The 20760-nt window shown below is 47.1% G+C and overlaps 1 protein-coding gene across 3 annotated transcripts in view; it reads left to right on the top strand.

The window, feature by feature from the left end:
- Nucleotides 1-20760, top strand: part of LOC138753888 (integrin alpha-5-like) — a 140545-nt gene that overhangs the window by 67429 nt on the left and 52356 nt on the right. For all 3 annotated transcript variants that reach the window (XM_069917431.1, XM_069917430.1, XM_069917432.1), the window contains exons 3-8: nt 3731-3822; nt 8656-8773; nt 11686-11747; nt 13323-13368; nt 14393-14518; nt 16197-16241. In XM_069917431.1, coding sequence (XP_069773532.1) covers nt 3731-3822; nt 8656-8773; nt 11686-11747; nt 13323-13368; nt 14393-14518; nt 16197-16241 — 489 coding nt within the window. The remainder of the gene's footprint in view (nt 1-3730; nt 3823-8655; nt 8774-11685; nt 11748-13322; nt 13369-14392; nt 14519-16196; nt 16242-20760) is intronic.

Raw genomic sequence — 20760 nt, forward strand, 5'->3', positions numbered from 1 at the left:
CTCTCTATAAAGTCTTGTATCAATCCCTAAAGTAATCCCACTCCCCTGCTTTCTCCCCACAGCCATGTATCAGTCCCAAAACTAATCCCACTGCCCCGCTCTCTCCCCATAAACCTTTATCTGTCATCAAAGTATTTCCACTTCCCCACTCTAGACCCATAGACCTATATCCATCCCCAAACTAATCCCACTGCACTGCTCTCTCCCCACAGCTTTCTATTAGGCCCACAAATAATATCACTGCCCCTCTCTCCCCTATATAGTCCTATATCAGCCTTTAAACTAATCCCATTGCCCCACTCATTCCCCATAGCCCTGAATCTATACCCAAACAAATCCCACTGCCTCATTCTCTTCCCAGAACCCTATATCATTTCTTAAATTAAAACTTAAACTATGCCCTGCTCTATTCCCAGAGCCCCATGTCTGATCCCAACTAATCCCACTGCCCAGATCTCTCCACACAGGCATGTATCAATCCCACACTGCCCTGATCTCTTCCCACAGCCCTGTATAAATCCCCAAACTATTCCAACTGGCCCTCAATCCCAAAGACTAACATGATGACTTTGGGTTATTGTTAACATTCTGAGATCCAGTTGTTGGAATCTGGTGATCTGTCCCTTTCACCTCTGAGGTCTGATTTGATGAAGGCTGTTTTTGGAGGGTTCTTGCAATCAATGGTTTATGTTCATGACACCAGTTTGAGAACATTCAACCTCAGCACAGGCCTTTTGTTCCACAATGTTGTGCCATCTATTCTACAATAGTCCAAACCCATCCCTACCTTGCACCCATAACCCTCTATTTTCCTTGCATCCATGTGACTGTCTAAGAGTCTCTTCAATGTCCCTATTGTTCCAATCTCCATCACCATCCCTGGAAATGCAATCCACATGCCCACAACTCTCTGTGTGGAAAAACTTACCCCTGATGTCCTTAAACTTTGCTCCCTTCACTTTGTACAGATGATACTCCCACCCTGGTGAAAAAAAGCTCTGGCTGTCTACCTCTCATAATCTTGTAGATTTCTATTAAATTACCTCTCATCTTTCTTCGCTCCACAGAGAAAAGTCCCAGCTCTTCTAACCTCGCCTCGTAAGGCATATTTTCTAATCTAGGCAACAACTTTTGCGCCCTCTCCAAAGCATCCACATCCTTCTTGTAATAAGGGGACCAGAACTGAACTCCAAGTGTGGAATCACCAGAATTGTATGGAGCTGGATCATTACCTCATGATTATTGAACACAATCCCCTGACAAATGAAGCTCTGCATACTATTGGCCTTCTTCACTGTGGTAGAGGAGCCGAGGGCAAGAGGGCATAACTTTGATTGAAGGGCACCCATTTGAAACAGAAGTGCAGAGGAATTTCAGCTGCAGAGCCTCTCGAATTTGCTACCATGTGCAGCTGTGAAGGCCAGCCCCCATTGAGTGCATTTAAGGCAGAGTTTGGTAGGTTTCTGAATAGTCAAAGTAACAAAGATTATGGGGAGAAGGTCAGGCAGTGGAGCTGAGTGGGAGAATGGATCAGCTCATGATTAAATGGTGGGGCAGACTCGATGGGCTGAGTGGCCTAGTTCAGCTCTTATATCTGGTCTTATTGACCTTCTACAGACGTGTGGGGAGGAGAGGTCAGAAGAAGGAACACAGGCTAATAGGTAAAAAGTAGTAGTTGGATACAGGTGGGAGGGTAGATGATGAAGAGCTGAGGTGAGAGGGGGTGAGGGCCAATAGTAGTAGACTGGCGACAAGGAGGACTTTTCTGTTTCAGCAGACAGATTGAAGATGATGAACGAAATAGTCTCCCGGTCTGAGTCCACTAGTAACCTCCAAGATTATTCCACACTGTCTACCACACCCCTAATCCAATCACGCTCGGCACTGGTGCATCTCAGGTATGCATGCTCAGCTTGTTCCTGTTTATGCTACTGGCCCACCCCCTCTCACGGCTACCCCCACCCACTACTCCATCCCCTTCTCACACCCACTCCCACCCATGGGTCCATTCTTTTCTCACACTCCATCCCCCTCACGTCTCCCCACATCTCCCCCCTTGTCTTTCCCCCCCATGCTCTCCCCCTGGTCCAGCTCCAACAGTGTTATTGTTTGCAGTTGACAACAGTAGTTGGCCTCATCATCACATTACTGAATACAGAGAAGAAATGGAAAATCTCATGAAATGACACGAGAGTAACAACCTGAGTCTCGAAGTGGACAAGATGAAGGAGATAATCATAGACTTCAGGAGGACCAGGAACAATCAATAACTATACATCAATAACTCAGTAGTGGAGAGCACCAAGTTCCTTGGAGTTCTCTTAACTAGTGACCTATCGTGGACACTCAACATCACCTCACTTGTTGGGAATGCGCAACAGAGACTGCACATCTTGAGGAGACTGAAGCGGGCAAGGCTGCTGGCCACCAGCATATCAACTTTCCAGAAGAGCTCTATCGAGAAATTGATCAGAAGTCAATCCACAAGACCATAAAAGTGGCAGAGAGGATCACTGGAGTCTACTTCCCCCCCTCCCCCCCACCCCAGTATCCTCCCAGCCTTGACGTGACCTGCTGGCATCGATGTCTGAAGAGGGCTTGCAAAATTATTGAGGACAACTTTCAGCTGCTCAAGTTGGGAAAGTGATACAAGAAAATCAGAGCCAGCACCACCAGGCGGAGTAACAGCTTCCTTCCCACAAGCTCAATGACTCACACTAAGAATTGGAGACCCTCTTATTCAGGAAACAATATTTACATCAGAGATGAGGGTATTAGTCGATGACGAAAGATTGTCATCGGGGACTATACTCGTTAGAATTTAGAAGCATAAAATTATGCAAAGTATTGATGAAAGTTGTTTCTATTCATGGGGGAGCCAGAACTAGAGGTCACAGCCTCAAGATTCAGGGTGGTAGATTTAGGACAGGGATGAGGAGGAACTGCTTTTCCCAGAGGGTGGTGAATCTATGGAATTCGCTGCCTATTGAAGTAATGGAGGTGATCTCAGTAAATATATTTCAGACGTGGTTGGATAGATTTCTACATAGTAGGGGAATTAAGGGATATGTGGAAAAGGCAGATAAGTGGAGATGACCCTATCATCAGATCAGCCATGATCTCATTGAATGACGGAGCAGGCTTGACAGGTCAGGTGGCCAACTCCTCCTGCTATTTCTTATATTCCTATTTGTATATGTGAATACTTGTCCTGCATATGTATTGTTTGTCAATTGTGTGTTATGTCTGGTTGTGTGTCTGCATGTTTTGCACCAAGGATCTGAGAACACTGTTTTATCAGGTTGTACATGTACAATCAGATGACAATGAACTTGACTTGAACCTTTGGGTCATCTTCAAACCCTGCCCTCTGCACCACCTCTTCAGGTGCACATTCATCTGCCACAAGTTGCTATTCCTACCTTCACCAGCACAAGGCACAGGCAGCAATCCCGAGACCACCCTTGAGGTCCCTTACTTCCTATATTCCCTGCTCAGGACCTCATCCCCACACCTATCCATGTCATTGGTACCTTTGTATAATCTTCCAACTCTTTGATTCACTTCCACTTCTCTACTAAACTCCCCATCCCGACTGTGTCTTGTTGTAACATCCAAGCAATCTTCCACATAACACGCAACCTTGTTGTGTGATCCAACCCTCTTGAGAATCATGCCATCAGCCAGTCACACAGCTACACCTGACCTCCAAATGGGTTTTCCCTGGCAGGGGACCGTCTGTTCAATGACACGGAGGTGTTGGAAGAGAAATCCAATCAGTGGCTGGGAGCCACCATCCGCTCGCAGGGGAGCACAGTGCTGGTGAGTTGGCGGAAATCCGCGGGTGGTCCTCCAATGGCGAGGGAGAAAAGAGGGTGGGGGAGAGATGTGGAGGGATGTGGAGGGGGGATCAGTCCGGAGGGACGAGGTGGTGGGAAGGGTTGTCCATGGACCTCATGGACATTCTATGGACTGTGGAGGGGAACAGGCCTTCTGTAGTCAGAGGACGGACTGGGTCTGGGGGGGAAATTGGGTGGAAGGACCAGGGGGAGAGCATGGGGGGGAAAGACAAGGGGTGAGATGTGGGGAGACGTGAGGGGGATGGAGTGTGAGAAAAGAATGGATCCATGGGTGGGAGTGGGTGTGAGAAGGGGATGGAGTAGTGGGTGGGGGTAGCCGTGAGAGGGGGTGGACTGGAGGGGGTGGACATGAGAAGAAAATGGACCTGTGGGAGGGGGAAATTGTAGGAGAGATGGACCTCAATTACACCAATAACAATCGTAAACATTAAATCCTGATAATTTGCCAGGACCAAAAAAAACAGATAATAAATATAAAGGAATAAATAGCCACAGATGTCATTAGAGAAAGAAAAAAAGAATGTTTGAATCACGCCAGCAGAACTGTCAGTGGTCCTGGAGTCATTATGGCAGAACTGTCAGTGGTCCTGGAGTCATTATGGTCAGCCTCACACTGGGTCATTCACTGACAGCTGTTGGTCACACTGTTCCTGATCCTGGGGGTGCTCCTCTCCAGGCTTCTGTATCTACTGCCCAAATGGAGCAGAAAGACAAGATTGTCGCTAGGGTGACGGAGTGATGGATAATGCTCCACCTGCCCACTTGTTCTCCATGAGCTTTAATTCCCTGATGAGACAAAATTCCATCCAACTGTGTCTTAAATACATTCAGTGCTGCTTCCTTTGGCAGGTGATTCACCATTCGATGGGAGAAACTGGCTTTCCGCATCTAAAATTGTGCCTAGCCACAGTCATGGGTGTATAGTGAGTGGAGCAATGGGCACTATATCCACCTATCTAAAGGCCTCTTAAAAGTTGCTGTTATTTCCACTTCTATCCACATTGTTGTCCAGATTGTGGATCTAGATGACAAGCTACGGTGGTCCCAGCACCGATCCCTGCAGCACACCACTAGTCACAGGCCTCCAGTCTGAGAAGTAATTGTCCACGGCCACTCACTGGCTTCTCCCACACAGCCAATGTTTTTGAATATTTTAATATGAGATTTCACATCCAAAGTACAGAGAACCTATGGATAGATGTTAAAATTCTCAAAGATACACTGCACTTAAAATCACCAATGCCTGAAGAGGGCGCACAAAATCAGTGAACCAGTGCGGACTGTTTCCGCTCCGTAAATGGTTATATGGTTATATGGTTAATGTTCCCCAGTTCTAGTCTCACCTGCACAGTGAAAATAACCTCCCTGCTTGTATCTTATCTATTCCTTTCATTGTTTTGTTTCCATATTATCCCCTAATTCTTTTACGCTCTGGATTTAGATTCAACGATTCTGAAGGACTAACCAATAATAATGAATTTATTACCCTACACATTGTACAATGGACATATGCCTCAAATCCTTACTTACTGCAGCCGAACAGATACTTTTTAAGAAAATATAAGAGTAAACTATTTGAATTAAATTAAAAGAGGCAATCTTTACAGAGGATAAATATAAATCTGCATAGTGAAAATCCTCGTACAACAAAGTAACTTACAATAGTGTGGACGGTTCCTTTGTGGTGTTGACTAGTCCCTGATTAGTGTATCAAGGGATGGGAGGGGTTCAAGAGCCTGATAGTTGTTGGGAAAAAAAAACTGTTCAGGATGAGGTGGTGGAACTGTATATCCATGGACCTTGCCGACGTTCTTTTGACCACCTGTAGATGATGTTGATGGACGAGAAAAGACTTTCACTGCATGGACATTCTATAGACGTTATTGAGGCATGTGGGAAGGAACGAGGTCATAATGGGACATTTGTAAATGTTGTTGAGGTGTTGAGGGAAGTGGGGTTGTAGTCTCCATCAACCACCTGAAGATTTCCTGAAGGATGAGCTATTGATGGCACACTTGTAGATGTAGATTGATAGAGGGATGGATGGGTTTGCCAGTGGAACCAAGAAGGGGTAGGCAAAGACATGGGGGTGGTGGGTGAGATGGACTTTCCATGGGCCTTAAAGATGTTTCTTCATGGTCCTCTTATGGACAGTGTTGAGAGACAAGGGAGGAGTTTCTCTCCATAGACATACTACAGACATTGTTGAGGGACGTGGGGAGGAACGTGCTTGTGATGGGACACATGTCAAAATTGTTGAGGTGCTGAGGGATGTGGGAGATGTTTTTGAGCAATAAGAGGGTCTGTGGTCTCCATTGGCCACCTGTAGAAGTTCTGGAGGGATGAGCTTGTAGAGCTTTGTAGATGATGTGGAGGGACAAAGGGAGGGATAAGGTTGAAGACATTGGGGGGAGGAGGTGGTGCATCGGACTGTCCATGGACCTCGCCAATGTACTCTTAATGGGCTGTGTTGTGGGATGAGGGAGATATTTTTCCGTCGACAACCTGTAGAAAGCATTCAGGGATGAGATGAGTCATTAGAGGAAGAGTTTGCCTGTGTTGGTTTGTAGCATGGATTGTTCCATGTAACCAACAAAAAAGCAGACATAGCTTGGTCCCCTTAGGAAAGTATGATATGTCAAAGGAGAAGTTATTGAAGGTGAGGGCACGTTCTGCCAACTGGAGGAGGTTGGTGGTGGAGGGGGACTGCTTGTGTCTATTGAACAGAAAGAAACAAAGGGCTTTGCAGCCTTCTCTATGGGATATGGAGGTGTAAAGGGATTGGTCATCCACCATGAAAATGAGATGGTCAAGTTTATGGAATTGGAATTCATTGAATAGATGGAGGGCATGTGAGGGATCACAGATATAGGTTGGGAGGGACTAGACTGGAAAAAGGGCTGAGTTGATGGTGGTGGAGGGGAATCCACTATCTCCAGCTCCCTATCCTTCCACCTATCTGAGAGAACCTTGCTGTTCCCCACCTTTCCTCCTATCAGATAGCACCTTACTGTTCTTCACCTCCTTCCCACAATTAGAGACCCCCTTTCTTACTGTTCCCTACCCTTACTCCTATCACACAGTCCCTTAGTGTTCTTTATCGATTTTCTCATATCAGAGAGAATCTTGCTGTTCCCCACCTCTTCCTCCTATTTGATAGCACCTTACTGATCTCCACCCCTTCCCACAATTAAAGACCCCCTTTCTTAGTGTTCCCTACCCTTCCTTCTATCACACAGTCCTTTAGAGTTCCTCAGCTCTTTCCTCCTATCAGAGGGCACCTTCCCTGGAGTGTAGAAGAGTGAGGGAGATTTGATAAAGGAGTACAAATTTATGAGGGATATGATGGAATAAATGTAGGTTGGCTTTTTCAACTGAGCATAGGTGAGATATAAACCAGAGGATGTGTTAAGAGTGAAAGGGAAAAGTTTTGGTGGCATGGTTGGCATAGCGGTTAGTTCAAAGCCATTACAGTAGCAGCAATTGGGACCGGGGTTTGAAACCTATGCTATCTTTAAGGAGTTTGTACGTTTTCCCTGTGGCTCCATTTTCCTTCCACCGTTCGAAACGTACCGAGGGTGTTGGTTTATGGGGTGTAACATTTGGTGGCATGGACTCGTGGGTTGAAATGGCCTGTTACCATGCTGCATGCCTAATTTAAAAAAAAAATTAAAAAAAACAGATTAATGTGGAGAAGGTCTAATTTTCACATCTTGAGACTGGCGTGTCAGGGGGGTTAATTGGTGTGAGGGAGGGTAGAGCGATCTTGATAAGGAACAGGTTAATGTCCAAAAGGATCTTAGATTGATTGGAGGAACAATGCTTCATGTTCTATCTGGGCACTCTCCAACTGGAAATCATTAACAATGACCTCCAGTTTATGTTAGTTTGCCCCTGGAACCTTTATCTTTTATCTTCTCATTCTCTCTTTCCTCGTCCCTCCATCTCCTCTTCAGATCTGTGTCCACAGAGCTACCCTCTCCCCTGATCCATTCTCCTCTCCTCCTATCTATATCCAATGAAGGCTTCTTGACTATTGACCTGTGCTCATCCCATTTCCCCTCCCTCCCTCCCTCCATCCCTTCCCCTCTCTCCCTCTATCCTCCACTTCCCCTCCCTCCATCCTCCCCTTCCTCTCCCTCCCTCCATCCATCCCTCCATCCTCCACCCCCCCTCCATCCTCCCCTTCCCCTCCCTCCCTCCTCTCATTTTGCTGCCTCTTGCTCCATCCATTCTACCCTTCTCTCCTTCCCGTCCACCCATCCCACCCACCCCTCTTTCCATCCCACCTTTCCCTCCCCTTTCCTCTCCCAAATTCCTCTTTCCCTCCTCTCCTTCCCTGTATCTCCCTCCTACCCCACCTCCCTCCCCTCCTACCCTCTCTCTCCCTCCTCCACCCCTCCTCTCCTCCCACTCCTTCCTCCTCCCCTCCCCTTGTCTCTTCTCTCTCTGATCCTCTCCCTTCCCTGTCTCTCCTTATCCATCTCCCTTCATCCTCCCCCTCTCTCCTCCCTTCTTGCTTTTTCTTTCCCCCTCCTCCCCTCATCTTCCCTCCACTCCTCCCCTTATCCTACTCTTCCCTGCCTCCATCCTGTTCTCCACCCCGTCCCTCCATACCTCCTCTCCTCCCACTGCACCCTCCTCTCTTCCTGTTGCTCCCGCTCCTCCCACTGCCCATCCTCCTCACCAGACCCAGACCAACGTGACCTATTTTGCCTTCCACTAACCTGCTGGCTTCCTCCAGCACATTTGAGCATTAACTAACCTTCAATCAATGACCTTCCTCCTTTTCTAGGCCTGTGCCCCTCGCTACACCTGGAGGGAGAACCTTCAGGACTATGAGATGGTTGGGACGTGCTTTATCTCCCAGGGGAACCACTCCCAGGTGGTGGAATACTCTCCATGTCGAACCAGTAAGTGAAAACCGAACAAACTCCTGGGGCACCACTGTCTCGGGCCTCCCTCAAGGTTCTTATTCTTGTCACGCAATAACACATGGTTGTGTGGCGAGGCTCATGCGTTATTTATAAATGTGGCAGCCACAGGTGTTGGCAGAATCACAAACAGCAATGAGGAAGTGGACAGGATGGAGATAGATGAGCTCGTTGAATGATGTCACACCAACAACCGTGCACTTAGCATTAGCAAAATCAAGGAGATGATTATGGACTTCGGTAGGGGAAAACCAGAACATGAACCGGTTCTCATCGAGGAGTCAGCTGTTGAGAGGATCAAGAACTTCAAATTTCTGAGTGTCAAAATCTCTGAAGATAAATTCTGGTTTTGATGCATAAAAATATAATATACTTGATAGACTTCAACTTTTGTCTGCCACTTTCTGGCGCCCCTCATGATAGAAGAAAGAGAAGCAAAAGAGAATCCCTTCAGAGACACTGAGTATCCATGGATTCGCCTCCAGCACTCCTGCAGCCACACAGATTCCTGTTCGATCCATCGGCAATCTGAGGTTCAGATCCAAACCTCCATCCTCCGAGGCCCTTCGGAGCCCTCAGCACTGTCTCGAATCCCAGTTCCGATACCTAGTCCCCATGAACTGTCTCCAGTTCATCGACCACAATTCGCCCGCAGCCTGTGTGGGTTCCTCAGCTACTGAGCCCCTCGCTGGTCCGCCACCATGGTCACTACCATGTAGGAGTTCGACCATGGAGAGGACAATGTACTTCCAAGTCAAGACATCATGCAACTTGAAAATTGCATTCAAATCTAAATTAAATTTGGACATACCACTCAGTAACACGCCCTTCAGCCCACAAGGCCATGCCGCCCAATTAAACTCAATTAACTTACAACTGCATACATTTTTTGAAGGGTAAGAAGAAACCTGAGCACCTGGTGGAAACTCACCCAGACACGGGGAGGATGTACAAACGCCTTACAGACGGCACCAGATTTGAACCCAGATCACTGGCACTGTAACCATGCTGCCCTGACTCTAACTGTGCCATTCAGTTCTGGTTGCCTCATCACAGGAAGGATCTGCAAGGTTTGGAGAGGGTGCAGAGGAAATTTGCCAGGATGTGACTGGGACTTGACAAACTGTTACTGGGAAAATGAAAACAGGTTAGGGCTTTATCAGAATCAGAATTTATTGTCAGGAATGTGTGTCATCGAATTTGTTGTTTTGAGGCAGCATTACAGGTGCAAAAACCTGCTACAAATTACATTTCAAAAATAAATAAATTAATGCAAAAAAGGAAAAAAGTGAGGCTGTGTCTGTGGTTCATTGATGGTGGAGGGGAAGAGGAGATTTTGTGCCATTGGGTATTCATTTTCAGACTCCTGTACCTCCTTCCTGATGGCAGCAGCATGAAGAGGACATGGCCTGGGTGGTGAGGGCCCTTGAGGCAACACCACTTATAGATGTCCTCAATGGAGTGAAGACTGATGTCCGTGATGGCGCTAGTCAAGTTTACAACTCTTTAGCATTTTTCTGTCCTGTGCATTGGCACCTCCGTACCAGCCAGTGATGCTATCCATGGTATGTAAACCTGTAGAAATCTACAAAAGTCTTCGGTAACATACTGAATATCCTGACTTCCTCATGAAATATAGCCACTGGTGAACCTTCTTCATAATCTCCTACCATCGAGAAGGAAGTACGGGAGGCTGAAGATGGACACCCTGTGGTACAAAACCAGCTTATTCCCTTCCGCCGTCGCCATGAAGGCGCCAGGATAGATAATAATGGGGGTTATAGACAGAATAAATGCAAGCAGACTTTTCCCACTGAGGCTGGATGAGATTTAAACAGAGGACATGGGTTGAGGGGGAAAGACTTGCAGAATAAAGGGGAGAAATTTAGGGGGAATTTCTTCACACAGCAAGTAATGGGAGTGTTGAACAAGGTGCGAGCTGAAGTCATGAATGCGTGCTTAGTTTTAACATTGAAGGGGAAATTTGAACAAGTACATGAATGGGAGAGGTATGGAGGGATATGGACTGGGTGCAACTGAGTGGGACTAGGCAGTGGGAATAGAAGGGCCAAAAGGCCTGTTTCTGTGCTGTCGTTTTTGCCCCAGTTTTTGGATGCGGGAGTTGTGGTTGATGTGGACCTGCAGAGAGCAGGGAACCAAATATCAGCTCTTCCCCATGGAGTTCAACTGCCCAGCCTGACCGGACAGGCTTTAAACAACCCGTTAAAGGAGCTGACGCATTTTAAAATTCTTCAGCTGCGGGGGTCTGGGCCCAAGATGGCGGCACCTATGATCAGAAGTGGCCACGAGGGGTTGCAGACTCTGGAGAAGTAGAAGACTGGAACAGGACAACAGAAAATGGGAAGACCACCCATTTGAGAAGGAGATGCAGAGTAGATGACCCACTGTGACCACAGCGGCTGATCAGTGAGAGGACCTGAGGCTGAAGAACACACAGACGGTGGGCTGTTTGCAACTCAAGGTGAGGAACCCACGCAGACTGTGGGTGACTGTGATCGAGGGATCTACATCATGCAGTGGACTGCTGGACACTGGTTGAAGGGGTAGCAGGTATTGGAAATGGGATGCGAGGGTTCTGAAAGCTTCCTGATTGTATTGGATCTTCAGAATTCAGGTTGCCGATGATTTCGACTGTAGGCTGTGTGGCTGTGGGAGCGCTGGAGGAAAATCCACACAATCAAGATGACTCTGGCGGGGGGGGGGGGGGCGTGGGGGGAACGCTCTTTTGTTTCTCTTTTTCTAGCTTCAAGGGGAGCTGGGAAATTTTCGCTGATGGTAAAAAGAAATTTTGTGTAATATCAAATTTTCTGTTTATTATACGACAATAAAAATGATCTAGAATCTAATCGTGTCTCTCCGTGTCTCGATAGATTGGCACACCCATTCTGGACAGGGTTTCTGCCAGGCTGGCTTCAGTGCTGACTTAACAGAGGTAAGGGTTTCTCTGGGTTCCTCCGTGGCCTCTCCATCTGACCTGGATCGCGCTGGGCAAATCCAGTGACTCACGCAATGTCCACGGCAAGTGGAGGATATTTGGGGTTTGGGACCTGAGTACAGGGTTTCCTCTCACTTCACAGGAAGGTGCATAACCATAAAATATTGAAGTATTACAGATAATTAACCCCCTCCCCCAAGTTTACAGATAAAGCATCTGATAGGGGCGACTCTTTCTAAGCAGGGATGAGACACTCTAAGAGAGTCACCCCAACGACGAGCAACATCAATCAGCTCTTCCTCCTGGGCGACGACATTGCTGTTTCACACAACTTTATTCAAACAGTTGCTACCAAAGCCCAACCACTGGCTAAATGTTTGCTCCCACCTTCATCAAAGATGTCTATGTTACCACCGAAAACATTTACAATTGTAAACTTGCATATTTTTTTACCATTATTTTCAAATTTCAAATGTATTGTCAGTTTACCTACATGACAGCACATATAACCCTGACTTTCTTTTTCATACAGGTGATGCAGAATTACCTCTTATTGGTAGTGGAAAATAAACTCTATTCAATGTACACATGCAGACAAATAAATAACTGTAAACAGATAACAAATGCAAACAAATTAATAAACTGCAAAAGTAGTCCTTAAATAAATCCCTGATTGAGTTTGTTGTTGAGAAGTCTGATGGTGGAGGGGGAGCAGCTGTTCCTCAACCTGGTGGGGCGAGTCTTGTGGCACCGACACCCCTTTCCTGATGACAGCAGCAAGAACAGAGTATGTGCTGGGTGATGTGGGTCTTTGATAATTGCTGCTGCTCTCTGAAGACAGCAATCACTGCAGATATGCGAAGGGCTTTGCCATGATGTCCTGGACTGTGTTCTCTAACTTTTTCAGGGTTTTCCACTCAGGGGTATTGGTGTCGCTATACCAGATTGTAATGCAGCCGGTGTTAGGTCTGCTTTGTTCATGAATGAGTGAGACAAACACCAGACTGAGTCGAAATCAGGGTTCTTTGTTCTTTATTACCGGATTGTAACACTTGCGACTAACAATGTTAGTTGGAGAATGCATTCTGCCGTTATCAGCAAAATGGTGATTTTTTATACCCTTGGATACATGCTTAGAACATCATCATATCATTACTTGTCCAATGACTAAAACTGTTGCTATCCTTTCCCTGCTAGCTTCCTGCCTCTCAACCCATCAATGTCTCTCTTATCTTGTAAGTACAAGGATGCATTCACATCTTGTTACAGCCCTGTACAGGGTAACTCCTTACACATTCCCATCTCATGATGTTTTACCTTACACCGGTCAGCACACTTCCCTCCGTGCACCTGTAGAAATTTGTCAGGGTTTCTGATGTCATTCCAAACCTCAGCAAACTCCTGAGGACCTGCTTTCTTCACGATGCTATTTGTGTGTTCGACCCAGGAAAGATCTAATGAGAATTTTATTCTAATTGTTAAAAATTTTTAAAATTTATTTTCCATGCTTTTTTGTGCTGGTTGCTTGAGTTCTGCAGACCTATTTTATTGTATATTTATATCTCCTTTCAGAGTGGACGAGTGATTCTCGGAGGTCCTGGATGTGTCTTTTGGGAAGGTAAGTGGGGAGTGTGGTCAGAGTGTAGAACTTTCCAACTCTGTGGCCCACAATGTTTGGAGACCTCTGTAAACCTTCTCAACAAGCTACATCTTGATTTCCTCATACCCATAACTCTCTATTCTTCTTTCATCCATGTGTCTGTCTAAGAGGTGTTTAAATGTCCCTATTGTTCCAATCTCCACCACCATCCCTGGAAATGCATTCCACATGCACACAATCTCTGTGGGGGAAAAAAAATTACTTCTGATGTCTACCTTAAACTCTCTTTACATTGTACATATGTTGTCTGGTGTTTGCTACTCCTCCCCTGTCTTCCCCTCTCTCTGCTCTCTCTCACCTCTCTCCATTCTCTTTCTCACCCCTCTCTCTTTCTTACCCCTCTCACCTCTATCCCCCTCTCCCCGTCCCCATGTCCCCTCTCCCACCCCCTCTCCCTCTCTCCCCACTTTTCCCCTTCTCCCTCTCCCCCTCTCTCCATCTCTCTCTCTCCCTGTCTCTCTTTCTCCCCTGTTCTCTCCACCCTCCCCTCAACCTCCTCCCTCTCTCTCACCCCTCCACTCTCTCTAGCCTCATTCTCTATCTTTCCCCTTCTCCCTCTCTCCCCCCAAACTCCACACCCCTCTGTCTACTCCCCACTATCTCTTCACTCTCTCCCCCAATTCCCTTTTGTCAACTTATTCTTCCTCTCGCCCCCTCCACACCACCTAACCATCTCTCCCACCCTACCCTCATCCCCTCCTCACCCGTCAGGCATTACTCTCCCCCTCCTTCCCATCCCTTTCATCCTCATACCTATTTTCCATCCTCTCTACCCACTCCCCTACCCACTCCGAATCATCTCTCCCCTTTCCTTCCCTCCCTCACCCCCATCCCCCTCTCACCCCTCCGCACCCATTAACCACCTCTCTCTCTCCCCTTCTCGTCCCCACTCTCTCCCCTTCCACACCCATTTGCGATCTCCCTTTCCCCGTTCCCCTCCCTCTCCACATCCTCTCATCACCATTTTCTCTCTTCCCTCCAGGACAGCTGGTTTCCGCCTACATCAAGGACATTTTGCCACCAAGCGAGGACCTCAACTTCATCCAGTTCACCCATGGGGAGATCCGCACTGGCACCTCGTGGGGAGACTTTGAAGACAGCTACCTGGGTGAGCGAGACCCAGGGAGTGGGGAGGATTGGATGGGAGACAGGGGTTCAGGAGGGGGCGGCGGAGGGAGACATCGAGAGGCTGGACTGGGAGCATGGAGCGGGTATGGGGCAAATGCAGGGTGTCAAACCTCCAACTTCTCCTGAGGGGTCACCAATCTATAGGGACAGAACCAGGGCATAGAGAGCAATGAAACAAGGTCCATTGGTCCAATCTGCCATGCCAGCCAAAATGTCCCATTGCACACTGGTCCCAGCTACCCCATATCCCTCTAAACCCATTTTATCCATGGATCTATTTCATCCACAATAATCCCTCCTGCCCACGTCCCTCTAAACCCATTCTATCATCATAGATCCATCTGAACATTGCAATAGACCCTTCCTCAAACCCCACCTCTGGCAGCCCATTCCACACACCCACCTCCCACCATGCAAAAAAAATACTCCTCAGGTTCCTATTACATCTCTCTCCTTCATATTAAAGCTATGTCCTCTGATTGCTGATCACCTGTTGTGGGCAAAAGACTGTGTGTTTACCTGATCCTCTGTGAGATCACCCCTCATCCTCCTGCACTGCAACGAATAAAGCCCCTGCTTGCTTCACCTCTCCCAGTAGCTCAGGCCTGCGAGTCCTGGCAACAGCCTCATCAGTCTCCTCTGTGCCCTCTTCAACTCAACATCAGATTTCCTGTAATACAGTGACCAAATCAGAACACAATTCCTCCAAATGGGACCTAACCAACGTCTTGTACAACTACAATGTGACCTCTCGACCTCTCTACTCAGTAGTCTGATGGATAGAGGCCAATGTGATTGAGAGACTTTTTAGACCATCCTGTGTATTTGTGATGCCTCTTTCAAGGGATCGTACCTGTACTGCCAGATCCCTCGGCCCTACGGCTCCCGGAGCCCTCGGCCCTACGGCTCCCGGAGCCCTCGGCCCTACGGCTCCCGGAGCCCTCGGCCCTACGGCTCCCGGAGCCCTCGGCCCTACGGCTCCCGGAGCCCTCGGCCCTACGGCTCCCGGAGCCCTCGGCCCTACGGCTCCCGGAGCCCTCGGCCCTACGGCTCCCGGAACCCTCGGCCCTACGGCTCCCGGAGCCCTCGGCTCTCCACTTTCCCCAGGTCCCCACCGTTTAGTAGTAAAACACGAAAGTCTGCAGACACCATAGTTGAAGTAGAAACACAATGCTGGAGAAACTCAGCAGATCAAATAGTGACCTTTATATTGCAAAGATAAAGATACATAATCAACGTTTCAGCCTTGAGCCCTGAGAGCCGCAGGGGTTACAGTTGGGGTCGAAACGACTCGAGTCCAAAACATTGTTTATGTATCTTTATCTTTGCTATATACAGTACACTGTTTGAACTGCAGAGTTCCTCTAACATTGTGTTTTTACTGCACTGTCCACTGTCTTGTTCCTACCCTTGAGAGCCCTCCCCAAACCCAACTCCTGGTGTGTCCCTGAATCAAAAGGTGAAAGTACGAGTGATGAGAGTTGGAGAAGAATCTATCCCAGATGGCACTGCAACAGACACAGGTTGGGTGGTGTAGCGGAGGGTTGGGTGGGAGAGACTTTGTGTCCTGGGCTGGAGGGGTCATGGTCGGGCGAGAGCAAGAATGGCCCATGGTTTTCTTTCTGTGCTAAGACGGGACTTGGTTTCCTTTTCTGTAGGCTACTCGCTGGCAGTTGGAGAATTCAATGGAGATTTTGTCGAAGGTGGGTCACATTTGAAGGCAGAATACAATGTTTGCAGGGCAGAATGTGAGTGGCGTGGATGAACAAGAGACGTTGGGGTCCCTGTCCACAGGACACTCAAACCTGTTGATAGAGTTTATCACCAAGTTTCAAGGTTCCTTTTATTGGCACATAATCATGCATTAAAAATTCAATATACATTATAATTTATTTCAACTTTGGTCTGCCGTAAGGCAAACAAAATGTCAGCATGAGCATTGCTTGGCTTCCCAAGCAGTAGGAGAAACTGAAGCAGAGGAGAGTCCCTCCAGAGTCAATGCACTGCCATAGCCTCTTCAGGTGCACAATCTCCTGTTTGATCCATCTCAAGCTTCAGATTCAAGCCTTTGACATGACCAGGATGCCATGAGCACCCAAAGCCCTTTGCGAGTGCTTTTTGCCCTCAATAACCTCTTGAATTCCTGGCTCCGATACCTAGTTCCACGAGCCAGTCTCTAGCAGCCCACATCCTGTGTGGGTCCTTCATCCTCTGAGCCCCTGCCTGGTCTGCTGTCATGATCACTGTCCTTTCAAGTCATCTCTGCTTCTTCTCAACAGAGGATGTTCTCACCGTTTCTGGTGCTCTGTGCCAGTCTGCTGCACCCCAGAGTCTGCATCCCCTCATGGTATGCTGCCTATGTTAACATCTGACAGTGTATATCCAACCCAACGAAACAGCATTTCTCCAGAACACTGAGCAATAAAAACACTCACGCACACATGCACATGACAGGCGCAAACATGCTAATGCATACACACGCACACAACAGGCGCATACACACACAAACAGGCACACACGCACATAACACACCCACAAATATTAATCACACAAATATATATAGAGAGAAAGATACAATTTAAAATAAACATAAGTAAATATTTTGAAATGATTTACTACGTGGCACGATACTATTCATCAATCTCAGAGCCTGTGGGAAGAAGCTGTTTCCCAACTTGATCTTGATGCTCCTGTATTTCCTTCCTAATGATGAGTAGATATTGTGTGTTGGATGGAAATTATCTTCTATAATTCCTTGCGCCCTATTTAGACACCACTTCCAGTAAATGATTTCTACTGAGAACCATAGAACAGTTCAGCAGAGAAAAATATGCCCTTGGCCCATTTCAGTCTGTGCCAAACTATTATTCTGCCTCGTCCCACTGAACTGGACCCAGACCATAGGTCTCCATACCCATCCCATCCATGTATCTGTCCAAATTTTTCTTAAAAGTTAAAATTGAACCTGCATTCACCACTTCAGCTGGCAGCTCATTCCACACTTCCACCACTCTCTCTGTGTGAAGAAGTTCCCCTAAACTTTTCCCCTTTCACCCTTAACCCATGTCCTCTCATTTGTAACTCACCTCACCTCCGTGGAAAAAGTCCATTTACTCTATCTATGCCCCTCATAATTTTGTAAACTTCAGTCAAATCTACCCTTATTCATTTACGCTCCAGGAAATAAAGTTCCAACCTGTTTAACCTTTCCCTGTAACTCAGTTCTTGAAGTCGGGTGCAACATCCTAGTAAATCTTCTCTGGACTCTTTCTATCTTATTGATATCTTTCCTGTAGTTATGTGACTAAAGCTGCACACAATACTCCAAATTTTGTCTCACCAATGACTTATACAACTTTACCATATCATCCCAACTCCTGTACTCAATACATGTAGTCCTCATTAGCCCGCTCATAAGATCAAAATTTTTTTTTAAAATGCTGTACATGTGCTGAGATTCTTCATTAAAGATTTATTTGATGATTTTTTTTGAAAAATTGCTTTCATACCTCATTAGGATATTCAAATCCAACTTGCAACCAATCTGAGTTATGATCCTCCTTCAGTCCCAATTACAGTTGTAAGTTGAGGACTACCTGTAATTTGATTTATGAAGGCCAATGTACCAAAAGCTATCTTTATAACCCCATCGAACTGTGACACCACTTTCAGAGAATTATGTATCTGTATTCCCAGATCCCTCTGATCTGCCGCACTCCTCAGTGCCCTACCATTCACTGTGTCTGAGGGAATTGAAATCCCAGTGATTTTCATGGTCGTTTTAATGATCCTCTGCCTAGACCAGTCTGATTCTTTGCACCAACCGTCTCACACAATGTTGCAGCCAGACAGGACACTCTTGTGAAATGTTTTCAAGATGGTGGCTGGTATCCTTGCCCTCTTCGACCTCCTGAGGCAGCACCTCCCTGACTTGTGAGGAGGTGATCTCGGCCCAGGATAGGTCATTCTTTGATTGCACACCAAGGAACTTTGTGTTTCAACATATGGTGGAGAAGGCACATTGTGTGTTGACCTTCATTAACCACAGGATAGAGTTGGAGCCGGGAGGTAATGTTGCACCTCTGCAAGTCCTTGCTTGGACCTCATTTGGAATACAGTGATCCATTCTGGTCACCTCACTGCAGGAAGCACGTGGATGCTATAGAGAGGGTGCAGAAGAGAATTACTGCCTGGATTGGGGAACAGGTCTTATGAGGATAGGTTGAATGAATTTGGTCATTTCTCCTTGGAGCAATGGAGGATGTGGGGTGCCCTGACAGAGGTGAACAAGATGATGAGAGGCATTGATTGTGTGGATAGTCAGGCTTTTCCCCAGGACTGAAATGGCAAACATGAAGGGGTATACATTTAAGGTGCTTGGGAGTAAGAACTGGGGGAATGTAAGAGGTAGGTTTTTCACACAGAGTGGTGGGTGGATGGAATGCACTGCCAACAATGGTGGTGGAGGCAGGTACAATAGAATTTTTGAAAGACTATTAGATATGTGCATGGAACTGAGAAAAGTAGAGGGTTATGCTGTGGGGAAACTCTAGTCAGTTTCTCGAGTAGGTTATTGGGTTGACACAACACTGGGCCGAAGGGCCTGTACTGTGCTGTAGATTTCTGTGCTCCATGAAGGAAAATGTCATGTTGATTTAGACTTCTTCAGAACACAAAACATTCCAGCAAAGAACAGTCCTTTTGAGCCACAATGTTGTGCCGACCTACATAAACGTACTCAACAAACCCTCCCTCTCTCTTTCTCCATCCTCCCTCTCTCTTCCCCTGTCCTCCCTCTCTCTCTCACTTTCCTTTCTCACCTCCCTGTCCCCCTCTCCCACCTATCTCTCCTTAATTCCCCATCTCTTTCCACTTTATCCACCTTCCCGCTCACCCCCTCTCCTCCCTCTCTTGTCTCTTCTCCCTCTCTCCTCCTCTCCCTTTTTTCTCTCCCCCTTCTTCCCATCTTTCTATCCCTTTTCTGCCCCTCTCTCTCTCTCTCTCTCTCCCCCCCTCTCTCTCTCCTATCACTTCTCTCACTCACACCCTTAATCCTCTATTTTTCTTTCATCCATGTGCTTGTCTAAGCGTATTCTAAATGTCCCCCTTGTTGCACCCTCCACCACCACCCCTGGCGATGCATTAGCTTTGTGTTAATAAAAAAAAACATCACAGATGTCTCCCCTAAACTTCCCTCCCTTCACTTTGTCCAGATGTTCTCTGGAATTTGCTATTCCTGCCCTGCTAAACAGAAACTGGCTGTCAACCCTATTTATGCCTCTCAGAATCTCGTAAACCTCTATTAGTTGACCTCTCATTCTTCTATGCTCCAAAGAGAAAAGTCCAAGCTCTGCTAACCTTGCCTCATAAGACTTATTTTCCAATCTAAGTAACATCCTGGTAAATCTCCTCTGCTTCCACATCCTTCCTGTAATGAATTGACCAGAACTGAACACAATATTCTAAGTGTTGTCTCACCAGAGATTTATAAAGATGCAATATCACCTCATGACTCCCTGAACTCAATCCACTGACTAATGAAGCCCAGCATATCTATCTAATTATCCTATCAACCTGTGCGGCAACCTTAAGAGATCTATGGATTTGGACCCCGAGGTCCCTCTGTTTCTCTACACTGTTAAGCACCCTGCCAGTATCTCTGTATCCTTTCCCCTCACAATCTTACCTGAATGAAGTCATCTCTCCTCCTTCATCACTCCAAAGATGAAAGCCCTCAGCTCGGGTGTGAGATGCTGTTACCCCAAGGAACTGGTTCTCTCTGTCCCACCCTATCGCTGTCTCTCGTACACCGTCATCATCTATCTCTTCCGCCTCATGTAGTGGGGAAGAAGGTGGAGGGAGGGAGGGGAATGGGGAAGGAGGCAGTGAAGGGAGCGAGCAGAAGGAGGAAGAAGAAAATAGAGGGAGGGTGGTGAGGGAGGGAATGGTAAGAGGGAGCAAGAGGTGGGAAGAAGCAGAGGGGCAGGAAGGAATCGAGGGGGAGGGAAGGAATCAACGGGGAGGTCAGAGTGAGGGAGTGAGAGGAGGAAGGGAAAGTGTAAGGAGATCATCAGACTGACTCCATGTCCCTTCCTTTGAGGAGGGAGAAGGAGCAGATGGTGAGCCCAATAACGGATGGCAATTGAGGGAGGGATGAAGGGGAGGGTGAGGAAGGTAAGTAAGAATAGGGAAATAAGGGAGATGGTTAGCATGGGATCGTGA

This window comes from Narcine bancroftii, chromosome 2, assembly GCF_036971445.1.
Source record: "Narcine bancroftii isolate sNarBan1 chromosome 2, sNarBan1.hap1, whole genome shotgun sequence".
NCBI lineage: Eukaryota > Metazoa > Chordata > Chondrichthyes > Torpediniformes > Narcinidae > Narcine > Narcine bancroftii.